Source organism: Pleurodeles waltl, chromosome 4_2 (genome assembly GCF_031143425.1).
Source record: "Pleurodeles waltl isolate 20211129_DDA chromosome 4_2, aPleWal1.hap1.20221129, whole genome shotgun sequence".
NCBI lineage: Eukaryota > Metazoa > Chordata > Amphibia > Caudata > Salamandridae > Pleurodeles > Pleurodeles waltl.
Window position 1 is genome coordinate 887,088,761 of NC_090443.1, and position 15,801 is coordinate 887,104,561.

Below are 15,801 nucleotides of genomic sequence, written 5' to 3' on the forward strand. Positions count from 1 at the left end.
AGTTTATTTCCACAAGTGTCCATGTTGTTTTACGGCATAAGCCACATTGGCAATTCTCTGTGGGTGAAACTACCCTCCTAAGCATAGTAGTTCTGAATTGTGGATTCTACACATGTTAATACACCAGTTTATCAAACTTGTATTGAAGAGCTGTGAATAGAATTGTAGGTTTGGTTGAATTTGCAAATATGTATCCTGCTAGCTACATCACTATACAACATAAGAATAGTAGAAAAGGACAGCACTGAGCAGATGGGCATGAAGCAGTCTTATTGAAGTATTTCAGTTTTGTTCTCAGGACTCGTTCTCCTATGGTTTCAGAGAAACTCCCTGGAACCACATAGACCAGATACCAGCACTTAAAGAATGAACCATGTTTGTGCCACCAGATAGTGTAACCATCCACAACACATCATGGATATAGATGTAGACAACCTGTCATACATAGTTAAATCAATAAAGTCTCTCACAGATTATAAATCAGTCAGTCCTTACAGTCTGCCAGTTACTACTTCTGGGCATAGGTGGTTGAGTCTATTCCTTGCTTTGTGCCTTTAAATACTGGTATTGCCTAACCCACTAAAGGGCTTAGTTTTAGATCCAGTCTTCCATAAGAGTAACCCAGCTCTAGCTGCAAATGATTGTTTAATTACACTACTAGGTCTTGTAGCCACCTTTAAATGAATTTCTCATTGAAATACTCTGAAACTATGGTAGCAGAGGCATACGTAATTCTGTGTTACCAAACTGCACTTCTGTTATTATGCAAAACATCTGATAATATCCTACCTAACATTGACATTATTGGTCCAAAACATGATACAACATCAAGGCTCCTCTCTTTTCATGTTCTATAGAGATGAATGGATTAAAGGGTTCCAGCATCCTTATTAACCATCCACTATCCAGGGCATTTACACTGAAACCTTTGCCAGAGTAAAATTGGGGCACAATCGATGTCAGAAAAAATGTACACTGACCAGGGTTGACTATAAACACCTCTGTTATTTAATTTATAGTCTGCTTACTTGACTATAGAGGTTCAAAAAGCAACAACTGTTGACTTCACTACAATTTGCAGATGATCTGGTCTGCTCAGTTATTGGCATACAAAGAGCTCTGTCTGCATTAGTGAAATAAAATTAAAAGAGAGAACAATTTTAAACACCAAATAGACAAAGATACTTGCATTTAGGAGACTGCATTGCAGACGTGGTAGATGGTAGCATCAGTACCATGAAGCATCCCTTTACTTTGCAATAAAGTACATATATGGTAAGGGAGTCCTTCATCAGAATCTTTTCTTGTGTTATTCAAAGCCAAATAATGCCCTCCTTGAATTAGGCTGTTGCTGTTAAAGCAGAAAAGTTGACCAATATATACAATTATTATATGTAGTATAATCAATACGACAACCAAACAGTTCAAAGTTGTCTTGCTGAAGTTGATAGATCTCTTGTAAGATAATTCTTAAGTTGTCCACTGATGCCACAAACAAGGCCCAAGCAGTTTAGAAGCAAGTTCTGAAAAGGTAGTGTCAAAGTTGCGCTGGAACTTCATGCAAAACCTAGTCTTTCATACATCAAAGCGACAATCAGATGTATTGTGATTGACGCCCATTGATATGCAGCATCCCCTGGAGGCTGAGTAATAAGCTTAGAATAATCAAATATATATATATTGAACGATTCTCTTTGACAAAGGGCACGCCTTTCACGTGACCTGAAGAAATGCCACAATAGGCCCAAGAGTTGAGGTGCAGATATAGGTTTCAATGGCATGGCCTCCATGCATAACTTCAGTATTTGTACGGTTGAGAGTGGGTGATGTTTATGAAGGCTGTGAGCTAATTGGAAGGCATTGGAGAAACTGTCTTCCTGTGACACCCACAAAAGGACTAATATTAAATTACGTTTCTTTTTTTTAGTAACTTGTCATAGTGCCAAACCACGCTACCTTTATCTGTAAGGTGATTTGTGACAACTCCAGCAGTCAGAATCCAGGCAGAAGCTCACTTACCATAACTCTTTGTGAAGAAGATAGCACTCCTTACACCCAGAACAAAAAAAACTAGTTACTTAGCCAAACTAGAAAGCCAGAATGTTTAAAAAGTAGGATCTTTGCATTCCTGTGTAATCTTCAAAGTGTAATTTGCCTGTCACCATTCACTGTCTGTGGCAACATTCCAATATGCTTTTTGTTTTCAATTAAAAAAAAAAAAAATAGATCCGACTTTCCAGGGACAATTCTGCAAAATGAACCCCACTTCTGTTCCTTGGGAACATGGACCACATGGCCATTATCCTCTTTTTCCAGCTTCGTGGCCTTACAACTTGACTCAGAACTACATGCAGCAGGGCAGTGCTGGCTATCGATCCAACAAGCCATTGTATTCTCAAGGTACTGAAAAAACTATTGCACAAGATAATTCTACACAAATACATGTTGTTATTGTCATATTTGTTCAGCAGTTCATCTTTACATATGTAGATCAAGAGGAGCATGTAAGTTTGTTTAGCCTTGCACAGTCAAATTGTTAGTTTTTATATATATATATATAAATGTTTGATGCCATGTGTAGCTGCAGATACACATGCTATGCATAGCTCTTCCGATATCTAGTGTTGGGCTCGGGGTGTTACAAGTTGTTCTTCAGTAATGGATCTTTCATAGATTCACTAGCTTGAAGCGTCCCACATTACTCACTCCCTAAAAAGGCCTAGAGGTGAGGAAAAACTGCCTACAGAACCTCCAAGAAAGGTTGTTAAAAAATCTAAATACCTCTCTGTGGAGAATCTAAACTGCCAAGAGAGTGCTGCCTCAGTATCGGATACCCACTTAAAACCCTCAAGAAAGGGTCACTCGGAGCCTGCCACACCTTTGGAGAAAAAATGCACCCCCAAAAGTGCCTCTTTGTCTCTATCACCGGGGAAAGAGCCAAGAAGATTCTCCTCAGATTCTGCCAGAAATGGCCTGTCGATGACAATACTGTCGACCACCGTGTCGACGGCCACTACGATGACTATGACATCGACGTTTACCACGTCTGTGTCCCCGATGATTATTCCATCGTTGCCACTTTCATCGGCGACGATCATTGCAGCAAAGATATGCAGGAAGACATCGTCGACAAGAGACAGGTCAGAAGCCTCGTTATTGCATCCATCGACGGTGGCACTCCCGTCGATGAAACCCCCGTCGTCTAGGGCGAAGGGAGAAACGTCGACGAGAATACCGTCGAGTTCAGTACTGTCGACAAGGGAACCATCGATTAGGAGACAGTCGACGAGGGAAGAACCGTCGACGAGGAAATGTCCGCTGTCGAGGACACAGTCGACGGGAGAACTGTCGACGAGGGAAACAGCAGTTTCGTCGGCGCAACCGTCAACGAAGAACATAGCACGCGGAGCACCATCTTCAGTTGATCTCACGACTCAGGCTTCAGAGTCAACAAGATTCCTTCCTCTTTCTTTCATTTCAGTGGGAGAGAAGACATCTCCAATCCTCCTGATGCATACCTCCCCAAGCAAAGTGTTGCTGTATGTAGGAGGCTGGCCTGGCTTATAGTGGGTACCTGATGGTACTTACGCCTTGTGCCAGGTCCAGTTATCCCTTATTAGTAGTGTTCTAGCAGCTCAGGCTGATAGAGGTAGCTGTAGCAGAGCAGCTAAGGCTGAACTAGGTGACATGCAAAGCTCCTATGCCACTTATATCATATAGCACTATATCATAAGAATCACCATACTCAGAGTTACTAAAAATAAAGGTACTTCACTAAAATAATGTGCCAAAAATATCTCAGAGGATATACTCCCTTAGGAGGTAAGTAAAATACACAAAATATACACACAAAGCAAAATCAGGTAAGTAAACAGTTAGAAAAGTAGTGCAAACACTGTAGAATACAATAGGATGCAATAGGCCTAGGGGCAACACAAACCATATACTAAGAAAGTGGATTGGAAACCACTTAGGGACCCCAGGCCTAGTGTAGTGTGTAGAGGGTCGCTGGGAGTGTAAGAAAACACTAAGGGTGTCCAAGATACCCCACCCCAAGTCCCAGAAAAGTAGGAGTAAAGTTAACCTACTTCCCCAGAAACACACTAAAGTCGTGATAGGAGATTCTGCAAAGACAGCAACTGACGGCAAAGCACTGAAGATGGATTCCTGGACCTGAGGACCTGTAAAGTAAGAGGACCAAGTCCAAGAGTCACGAAAGTGTCTGGGGGGTGGGGGGGGGGGGGGTCAGGAGCCCACTAAACCCCGGATGAAGGTGCAAAATGGCAGCCTCCGGGTAGAAGAAGCTGAAGATTCTGCAACAACGGAAGGTGCCAGGAACTTCTCCTTTGCACAGAAGATGTCCCACAGCGTGCTGGAGGATGCAGAGTTGTTTCCACGCAGAAAGACCGCAATCAAGCCTTGCTAGCTGCAAAGGTCTTGGTTGAAGAAAATGGGTGCTTCCCGGAGCAGTGAAGCAGAAGTTTGTTGCCTGCATTAGCATTAGCAGCAGGAAGATCCCGTCGACCCACGGGAGATTTCTTCTTGGCTTCCAGTGCAGGGTGAAGGCAGACAGCCCTCAGAGCATGCACCACCAGGAAACAGTCAAGAAAGCCGTCAGGATTAGGCGCTACAATGTTGCTGGTAGTCTTCTTGCTACTTTGTTGAAGTTTTGCAGGTGTCCCGGAGTAGTCAGCGGTCAATCCTTGGCAGAAGTCGAAGAGGGAGATGCAGGGGAACTCTGGTGAGCTCTTGCATTCGTTATCTGAAGAGAAGCCCACAGGAGAGACCCTAAATAGCCCTCAGAGGAGGATTGGCCACCTAGTGAGGTAAGCACCTATCAGCAGGGGTCTCTGACGTCACCTGCTGGCACTGGCCACTCAGAGGCCTCCATTGTGCCCTCACACCTCTGGATTCAAGATGGCAGAGGTCTGGGACACACTGGAGGAGCTTTGGGCACCACCCCTGGGGTGGTGATGGACAGGGGAATATTCACTCCCCTTTCCTTTGTCCAGTTTCGTGCCAGAGTGGGGCCTGGGGGTTCCCTGAACCGGTGTAGACTGTCTTATGCAAGGGGGGCACCATCTGTGCCCCTCAAAGCATTTCCAGAGGCTGGGGGAGACTACTCCTTCCAGACCTTAACACCTATTTCCAAAGGGAGAGGGTGTAACACCCTCTCTCAGAGGAAATCCCAGTAGGGCAGAACCCTGTCTGTGGGTTGGCAGCAGCGGAAGCTGCAGTGAAAACCCCAGAGAGCTAATTTGGCAGTACCTGGGGTCCATGCTGGAGCCCCGGAGATGCATGGGATTGGCACCCCAATACCAGATTTGACATGGGGGGACAATTCCATGATCTTAGACATGTTACATGGCCATATTCGGAGTTACCATTGTGAAGCTATACTAGGGAATTATAAGGATGTTCCAGTGTGCCAATTAGAATTGGTAAAAATTGTCACTAGCCTGCAGTGACAATTTAAGCACTGAGGTTCTGGTTAGCAGAGCCTCAGTGACACAGTTAAGCACCACAGAGGTAACACATTCAGGCCACAACCTATGAGCACTGGGGCCCTGGCTAGCAGGGCCCCAGAGAGACATATAAAACACACTGACAAATAGGGTTTTCGCTATGAGCACTGGGGCCCTGGGTAGCAGGATCCCAGAGAAAAATCAAAAACACCCTGACATATACTCACAAACAGGCCAAAAGTGGGGGTAACAAGGCTAGAAAGAGGCTACCTTTCTACAACGTATCCTCCTCAGCATCAATTGGATGATGACATCTATTCTCAGGATGATGGAATGTTTGGTGCAGCCAGTAGTCCGTCACAGCTTCATGTCAAATGCCAAGACCTGGATGACGAGGATGATGGACAAGATCAGGACATTTATTTATCAGCCAGGGTCCAACTGGATCCGTCATACTCCACGTTTGAGGCAGAGGCTTCTATTCCTATGCCTAGACCTTTAGTGTCAGATCTCCAAGGTATGTTGCAGGATTACTATAGAAGATTTCCGCCATCACTACCGGCGACTCTGTCCAGGCTGTACAATCCGCAAAGGATCTCCACACCCTAGTCATCCAGGGACACCGCACAGAAACATCCTGTTTGTTCAACCACCGCAGGATGATCATCACTCCACAGGCGAGGAGAGAGAAGCAGGTGAGATACCGGAAATATCTCCTATTGAGTGGGATGAGTACCTCATCCCTACACTGTCGCCACCAGCAGCAGGACCAGTGGATTCACCCCCAGAGAACATAGGGGGCTTCCATAACTTGATGAAAAGAGCGGCCAAAAGATTTGATCTACCCATTGTAAGGAAATGCCTCCTTGGTATGGTTACTCCCTGACTTTTTGCCTTTTGCTGATGCCAGTTATGATTGAAAGTGTGCTGGAACCCTGCTTAACCAGGCCCCAGCACCAGTGTTCTTTCCCTTAACTGTACTGTTGCCTCCACAATTGGCACTGCCCTGGCACCCAGTTAAGTCCCTTGCAAATGGTACCCCTGGTACCAAGGGCCCTGATGCCAGGGAAGGTCTCTAAGGGCTGCAGCATGTATTATGCCACCCTGGGGACCCCTCATTCAGCACATGCACACTGCCTCACAGCTTGTTTGTGCTTTTGGGGAGAAAATGACTAAGTCGACATGGCACTCCCCTCAGAGTGCCATGCTCACTTCACACTGCCTGTGGCATAGGTAAGTCACCCCTCTAGCAGGCCTTACAGCCCTAAGGCAGGGTGCACTATACCACAGGTGAGGGCATATGTGCATGAGCACTATGCCCCTACAGTGTCTAAGCAAAACCTTAGACATTGTAAGTGCAGGGTAGCCATTAAGAGTGTATGGTATGGGAGTTTGTCAAATACGAACTCCACAGTTCCATAATGGCTACACTGGAATCTGGGAAGTTTGGTATCAAACGTCTCAGCACAATAAATGCACACTGATGCCAGTGTGGAATTTATTGTACAATGCACCCAGAGGGCATCTTAGAGATGCCCCCTGAATACCAGTCCGACTCCTAATGCTAGGCTGACTAGTTTCTGCCAGCCTGCCACAACCAGACGAGTTTCTGGCCACATGGGGAGAGTGCCTTTGTCACTCTGTGGCCAGGAACAAAGCCTGTACTGGGAACTGTAGCACCTGGCGTGAGCCTCAAAGGCACCCCAGGGCATCCCAGCTAGTGGAGATGCTGGCCCCTCTGGCCACTGCCCCTACTTTTGGCGGCAAGGCTGGAGGAGATAATGAGAAAAACAAGGAGTCGTCACCCACCAGTCAGGACAGCCCCATAGATGTCCTGAGCTGAGGTGACCCCTGCCTTTAGAAATCCTCCATCTTGAGATTGGAGGATTCCCCCAATAGGATTAGGGATGCGCCCCCCTCCCCTCAGGGAGGAGGCACAAAGAGGTTGTAGCCACCCTCCAGAAGAGTAGCCATTGGCTACTGCCCTCCTGACCTAAACACACCCCTAAATTTAGTATTTAGGGGCACCCCGGAACCCAGGAAATCAGATTCCTGCAACCTGAAACAAGAAGAGAGACTGCTGATCTGAAAGCCCTGCAGAGATGACGGAGACGACAACTGCTTTGGCCCCAGCCCTGCTGAACCGTCTCCTAACTCGAAGAAAACTACAACAGCGACACATCCGACAGGGACCAGCAACCTCTGAAGCCTGCCCTGAAATCTAAGGACCAAGAAACTCCCGAGAACAGCAGCACTGTTCACCCACAGTAACATCTTTGCAACGAAGAAGCAACTTTTAAAGAACTCACTCTTCCTGCTGGAAGCGTGAGACTTTACCCTCTGTACCCGACACCCCCGGCTTGAGCTCCAGAGAACCAACACTACAGGAAGGACTCCCCGGTGACTGCGACCTCGTGAGTAACCCGATACGACCCCCCTGGACCACCACAGCGACGCATGCTGAGAGAATCCAGAGGCTCCCTCTGACCACGACTGCCTGTAACAAGGAACCCGACGCCTGGACCAAGCACTGCACCCGCAGCCCCCAGGACCAGAAGGAACCAAACTTCAGTGCAGGAGTGACCACCAAGTGACCCTCTGCCTAGCCCAGTCGGTGGCTGGCCTGAGAAGCCTCCCTGTTCCCTGCCTGTACCGCTAGAGTGACCCCCAGGTCCCGCCATTGGTTTCCCTTACAAACCTGACGCCTGCTTTGCACACCTCACCTGGCCGCCCCTGTGCCACTCAGGGTGTGTTTTGTGTGCCTACTTGTGTGTCCCCCAGTGCTATACAAACCCCCCCCCCTGGTCTGCTCTCTGAAGACGCAGGTACTTACCTGCTGGCAGACTGGAACCAGAGCACCCCTGTTCTTCATAGTGCCTATGTGTTTTGGGCTCCTCTTTGACCTCTGCACCTGACTGGCCCTGTGCTGCTGGTGGGGTAACTTGGGGATGCCTTGAACCCCCAACGGTGGGCTGCCTATGCCCAGGAACTTGAACTTGTAAGAACCTTACTTAACTGACAAACTAAACATTACTTACCTCCCCCAGGAACTGTTGATTTTTGCACAGTGTCCACTTTTAAAATAGCTTATTGCCATTTTAACCAAAACTGGGTATGTTACTGCTCTAATTCAAAGTTTCTAACATACCTGTGTGGAGTACGTACCTTGCATTTTATGTATTTACTTCAAATCTTGAATATTGTGGTTCTAAAATAAATTAAGAAAATATATTTTTTAATATAAAAACTATTGGTCTTGAGTTAAGTCTTTGTGTGTCCCTCATTTATTTCCTTTGTGTGTACAACAAATGTTTAACACTACCCTCTGATAAGCCTAATGCTCGACCACCCTACGGGGGCGTGGCCAAGCTGCCAAACATGGCGGACGCGAGCTTTCAGAGCTCCGCACCGCGTCCAGATAATCCGACTCAAATTAGGGTGGACGGGGGGGCATCCCACTCCCCCGAGACTCGAAATGAAGCAGGTGAGGCTTGATGAATCGAAAGCGCCATGAACTGCCCCTCGGCACCCCACAGAGGTGAATCGGCGCGGCGGCCGCGAAGGCCGCGCTGGAAACTGGAGCCCTGGGCCTCGGCGCTAGAGGAGCGAGGAACTCCTCAAATATGTACAGAAGTGGCCTTGCGACTCTGCGAGTCACACCCGACCCCTGAACCGCGAACTGGAGCGGCTGCAAGAAGGAGGCGACGCGTGCCACGGGACTCCTCCGACTGCACAGACTCCGTCCGGAGCCCGGGAGTAAGATCGGGCCCTGGGGATCTGGGGTGCTGGACCTGCCGGCGGTGGATTCCCTGCCGCCCTACAACTGGATAGCGCTACGCCCTCGAGGGTCAGAAGAAGAAGAAGAAACTGAAGCGACCCTTTACCTACAAGGGCCGCACCCGGACCCCAAGCCGCGAGTCGACGCGGCTCGCGATCGCGAGGACAACGCTCGAGAGCCCGAGATCGGAGTGGAGCGACAAGGTGATAAAGAACGGAAACCTGAGAGCCTGCAGCAGGGTAACGACATTTCGCCCCCGAGAACCGCACTGGAGGCTAGTGATTCGAATGCTTGAGGAACCGGTGGGCAACTAGGATAAAGAGGCACCCGGGCCGTGACCGGTCTAAGAGAGACAGTGGTTTCCAGGTGAGAAGCGGCTTGCGCCGAGTGAATGAACGTGTGCACACGGCTGCGATCTGATGTTTGGAGTCGGAACGGGGCGCTTGGGGAAGAGGGGACACTTGGGGCAGCCTGGGCGTCCTGGGCCTGGGCTGAAGACCCCCCCCGAACTGCGCATGAGGCAGATACAAGCTTGGGCAATCCGTGAGGACGAGCGTCCCATCACAAAACCACCATATAAAAGGACCAGATCGCGAAGCAAGCCAAGCCAAAAGGCGAAAACAAGCAATGCAGTTTTGGGCCAAAACATGGGCCTAAAACCCCCTCTGGAGACCAGTGAAACTGACATAGAGGGGAGAGGCAACACCCACCTGGCAATCAAGTAAGAAAAAAGAATAAGCAGCTTACCCGTGCCCTATGCTGCCAACACCTCGCGCAAAAAGAAGACCTCTCCCCCCCCCCCCTCCCCCCCAGGGCACCCGGGCACCTCAAAGTGATAAACAAGCAAAAACTCATGTGAACTCAAGGGAGTTATTCGACCTTCACTCGCATTAACACCAAAACGCAGCCGCCTTATTCAGACCACGCAACCACATAAAACACTAACTGCAAACAACCGGGTCCCAGGTGATCGTACAGAGTGAACCACCTAACCGGGCTGCTCGTGCTGTCGCAGGGGGGCTGTCATCCCCTAGACAAGCGGGCCCGTCCATGCCCTTCCAGCATCCGGTGAACAGAAACTCCATCAAAGATCACAGTGCAAACTAACGAACATGGACGCGCAAACCTTTACGCTGGAAATGTCACAAACTGCGACTCCTTACTAGGTAAGCCACCAAGGGAGAATATTATTACGGAGCGGTGGAGGCGTGACTCGGAACAGAACTGTGTGATCCCTTTGGCAAACTACTTACCTTACCCCCCCTTGCCAGCCTAGATGAAACTAAACTAGAGCGCAAAGCTTATACGGTGTCCGACAAAACGTCATCAACGACCTGAGACGAAGCAGAACCTTCATTCCTCCCTCCTCAACTAAACGGGACCATGGCCGGAACGGGCCGACTGCGCTCGGGAGCAGGAACTGGGAAAATACAAGACTCGCCAAGACAGCCAAAAACTTGACGCAGTGCTGGCAGCGGTGGAACGCATCGGAGACGCACTGGAACGCGCCCGTACGTCACTGGAAGCCAAAATTGATAAAGTAGCGGGTGACCTTGTCCTTCTCCACGCGGACCATCGCAATCTCACAGATAGAACCAAAGAGATTGAGGCCACAGTAAACGAACTAATGCCCACGACTACCCAATTGAAGACAGGACTAGAAGACATGCAGGCCAGGGTCACAGCACTAGAACGCCGAGTCGAAGACGCAGAAGGCCGCTCCAGAAGAAACAACATCCGGGTAGTGAATCTACCAGAAGGCACTGAAGACCATGACCCTGTGACCTACTCCGAGAGCTGGCTGCGGGGATTGGTACCAGAGGGCGAACTAACTCCTTTCTTCTTTGTGGAACGCGCACATCGCATCCCGGCCTGGCCAAGGCCGCCGGGCAACACTCCACGCCCATTCATCATTCGCCTACTCCACTACGCAGATAGGGACATCATACTAAGAGCGGTGAGAGCCGGCCCACCCCCCCCCCAAATAGACAACGTGCAGATCTTGCTATTTCCTGATTATACCTTAGCGGTACAAAGAGATAGAGCCTCCTACTTGCCCTTGAAGCGCAAGCTGTGCTCCCTAGACCTGACTTACTCTCTGTTATTTCCCGCCAAGCTACGTGTTGTGGCAGGAGGAAAAACACACTTCTTCTCCACCCCGGAGGCAGCATGAAAATGGCTTGAGACATCTGGGCTGTCACCTGGTGGAGCGTCAGAACAAGCAGGACCACCACCTAGACCCAGGCGCAGCCGCATCAGGAGGGATTGGAGGAGAAACTCGATCCGCACTGACTTAACGAAATGTGCTCCAGACTTAGAACAACTAATTCAGGAGAGAAGAGAAGTGATTCACACAGCAGCAACGATAAGTGCATCACCCCCACCTTCGGGATCCGATACAGAACTTTCTCAACCAAACAGTGACCGCCCCCTCACGCCGGATCAGCTACTGGAGCCAGATCATGCGGGAGGCCCCTCCGTAATACAGGCAACTGCTGACGAAGTTTTTTTTTTAAAAAGGGGGAAAAAAAGAAACTTAGAACCATACTTAGAAATTATGCACAGCAGGAGTCACCAGGCCAATGATACTCGTACTGGCGTAATCTAAGAGATGTGAGACATTTGACCTACTTCCTGAACACACACAATAGCCAATAACCAGTAATATAAGCGTTGAGTTCCTGGCCTCTGGCCCCTGGACACTAGACCGGAGGATGGGGAGCCCCCCCTTACATACCCCCTATCTTCTCACTTTTATCTGCCACCTCCGGACCAGATAAGGTGCACGTCTGAGACAATCCCCCCTCTCCTCTTTTTGGTCTAATATTGACCTACCCCCAAGCTCCTACCAGTGGAGACAAATAATGTTCAGGTGTGTGTTGACACATTGTCGTTTCTGTTGGTTAGTTTGGGCAGTGACCTGTTGTCTATCTGCTCCAATGGCATTAGTTATGTTTTGGTCTTGCCGGCCGACACTCACTGAATCCTTTACACCCGGTGGAAATAGGGAAAATAAGGACGAGTTCCGACTCGAAGGGACAGGGCAGGGAGTTATATCAGACAGTCCAGAATTTCCAGTATGGCCACATACACAACAATCACCTGGAACGTGAGAGGTATCCACACTCCCAAACGGCGATACGCTATTTACTCCTATCTCAAACGTCACTCTGTTCACATAGCTCTCCTACAGGAAACACACATAACGAGCCTCGAGATCCCCCGACTGCGCTGGAGAGGACAATTATATGCGACAGGGCACTCAGCATACTCTAAAGGTGCGCTAATTTGGATTAGAGCTGGCACCCCCTTTAAGGTAGAGGAGCAGATCGTAGACCCACAGGACAGATTTGTGCTAGTTAGAGGAAAACTAGCAGGTCATATGGTTGTAATGGGATCAATATACGCCCCAAACACAGACCAAACCACTTTCCTTCACAGGCTTTTCCACCAATTGGCGGGTTGGAGTGGCCTTCCATGGCTTCTCGGAGGGGACTATAATAGTGTAATTGATGTGACAATGGACCGCTCCTACCCCCGCTGCCTACATCGCCAGTGGTAGCGGCCTCAAAGGGCCTGGTGAACTGGACCCAACAATGGCAACTGGTAGATGTGTGGAGAGAGCGACATAAGATGGACAGGGTTTACTCCTTTTACTCTGCAACACACTCCCTACACGTACGCCTAGACCGAATACTCTGCACCATGAATCTCACCATGATAGTGGTGGATTCGGAATATCTAGGGCGCACACACTCTGATCACAATCCCCTAATTGCACGTTTGTGCTGGGGTTCACCCCGCGCGGCTATTCCTACATGGAGGTTGAGGCCTGAGTTGCTGGAAGATTCTGCTTTCCGAGCATCGTTAAGCATTGTAATCCCAGAATTTTGACGGCACGGCCTCGTCAGGTTTGATAGAATGGGACGCATTTAAGGTCTTTATACGAGGACACTGTCTGGGCACTCAATGCAGCCTGCGCCGCTCTGTTGAACGGGAACTGACCAAAATAGAGCTGGATCTAATACAACCAGAGAGGGAAGCAACCAACAACCAGCCTGATCACTCGAGATTGCCAGCAATGCACGCTGAACATCTATCACTACTAGAGCGTCTGCGTTGTTTGAATTACTCCGCACACTCTGCAACAACTCACACATCTGCTGATAAGGCAGGCAAGCTCCTGGCCTGGCTGATTCGACAGGACTACGAGAGGAAACCAATATTGGAAATTCTCTCACACCACAGGAGATACAAACTGAATTCGCAAGGCACTACGAGGCACTTTATGCCTTGAGGGCAACCTCTGACAACAACTCCAGCTTAGAATTCCTCACCGGAGTAGTACTACCACACATAGAGTATGAACAAGCCGAAGCCCTTGAAGCGCCCCTAGACCTCGAAGAACTTCGATCTAGTATCCGCGAGCTCGCATCTGGCAAAACACCAGGCCCAGACGGACTCCCAGTCGACTTTTATAAAGCCTTCGCGGTGCAGCTGGCGCCCAAATTACTTGAACTCTACAAGACAGCTGAGCGAGAAGGCCATCTTTCAGCCACTCAGAGAGAGGCACTACTGGTCTCCCTTCCTAAACCTGGAGGTAACCCGGTAGACATGGGTTCATATAGACCATTGGCAATGTTGAATACCGATTATAAAATATTAGCCAAATTACTGGTGACGCGCCTTGCACCGGCTGTACCAGGCCTGATACACTCAGCCCAGAATGGATTCGTCCCGGCCAGAGATACCTCCCACAACATTAGAAGGTTATTCCGAGCTACGCAATATGCGAAACGGGACTGGCCACGAGCGGGCTGTCTCGTTTTAGACCTGGAAAAGGCCTTTGACTCCTTGGAATGGCCCTATCTGTTCGGAGTCCTTCGACAATTCGGTGCGGGACCATTCTTCACTCGCTTGACTAAGTTATTATATACCAGACCACTAATCCGAGTGAAACTGTGGTCTGAAATATCGGAACCAATTCGAGTAGGCAGGGGTACGAGGCAGGGTTGCCCCCTTTCACCACTGCTGTTCTCACTTGCTATGGAGCACCTGGCAATAGCCATGCGCAGAGCGGGGGATGGCTGGGGTATTCCGTTGAGGGATGATACGCACATAATCTCACTATATGCTGATAACCTTCTTTTATACTTCCGAGACATTACGCAAATCCCTCCTGAGGCTGGTTTACTTCTACAACAATTCGCCCTTTCATCTGGCCTGAGAGTCAACTGTTCTAAATCCTGCCTCTTCCCATTCGACCCAGGACTCCCTGACCCAGGACTTATTATTGCCGGAAATCCCGTCCCATGGCAACCCCATACATTCAGATACCTGGGTATTCGAATATACCACCGTGAGGAAGACATATTTGAGGGCAACCTTGTAAGAGCCGTGTCCTCGGTTAAATCCCAAATGGTCTTCTGGAAAACATTACCGTTGTCAGTAGCAGGCAGGATAGCACTCCTGAAAATGGTGGTCCTGCCCCGACTTCTATACTTCTTCACTAATCTTCTGTACTATGTTCCTCCTGGTTTCTTCAGGGCTCTGGAGACGAGACTGAGGGAATTCATTTGGAACAATGGCCGCTGTAGGGTTGCCTTAAAGAAACTGTACCTGCCACCAGATAAGGGCGGACTAGCAGTCCCTAACCCGGAACAATACTACCTAGCGGCTCAACTTCAGTGGATAGCCAGATGGTTGGCAGATCTTCAGCGTGTAGACACGGCATCAGAGAGCAGACCCTGGACACTCCCACAGATACAACATTTATTTCACCCACTCACACAGACACAAACACCCCGACAACTCTTTCTTAGGGTGGCTCACAAATGCTTTCGTCGCTCACTTCGCCTTACAAATACACAGCTTCCCTTTGCACCGGCCTTGGCGTTATTAGGCACACCAAGAGGTCCCAGAATCACGTCAGAATCCGAACTACACGCATGGCACGAAATAGAAATAGACACACTGGGAGACCTGTACGAAGACTCCCAACTGCTCCCCTTTGCCAGGCTTCAAGAAATGGGGATACCACCAGGCAAATTCTTATTGCATCGCTCCCTGATAGAGGCAATGAGAACCAAATGGGGCGACATCTCTGTGGCCCCTCCCACTTACTTATTGATTCAATACTTACAGGTGGTGGGCCGAGGGCATCACTTAATTAGCTGGCTAGCAGATGCTTTGAGATCCCAAACCTCTCTTGACAACGAAGCGCTACGTATAGCATGGGAAACAGACTCAGGTGAGTCAATCACAATACCACGATGGAAAGCTGCCCTTTCAGGCCACCTTAACGTGCCTCGCAATTCCCGATTCCGCTTAATCCAATACTACATAGTGAATAGAGCATACCTCACACCGGCTCGAGTGAATAGATACTTTGCTCGCACAGATGCAGCCTGCCCCAGATGCCAGGAAATCGGAGCAGACCTGCTACACATGCTCTGGTCCTGTCCTACCTTGAGCTCCTACTGGAGAGCAGTAAAGGAAAGCCTATCCGACTGTATAGCACTACAAATACCCTTTACGTGGGAAGCGTGCATATTAGGT

The 15,801-nt window shown here is 49.2% G+C and overlaps 1 protein-coding gene across 6 annotated transcripts in view; it reads left to right on the plus strand.

Annotated features, from left to right (window-relative positions):
• Positions 1 to 15,801, plus strand: part of TUT4 (terminal uridylyl transferase 4) — a 1,006,035-nt gene that overhangs the window by 961,567 nt on the left and 28,667 nt on the right. For 4 of the 6 annotated variants that reach the window (XM_069232664.1, XM_069232661.1, XM_069232662.1 and 1 more), the window contains one exon: positions 2,227 to 2,400. The exons of 1 other annotated variant lie outside the window; for it this stretch is intronic. In XM_069232664.1, coding sequence (XP_069088765.1) covers positions 2,227 to 2,400 — 174 coding nt within the window. Of the gene's footprint in view, positions 1 to 2,226; positions 2,401 to 15,801 lie in introns of those variants that run through there. One more of the 6 variants, XM_069232666.1, reaches the window with a different exon arrangement.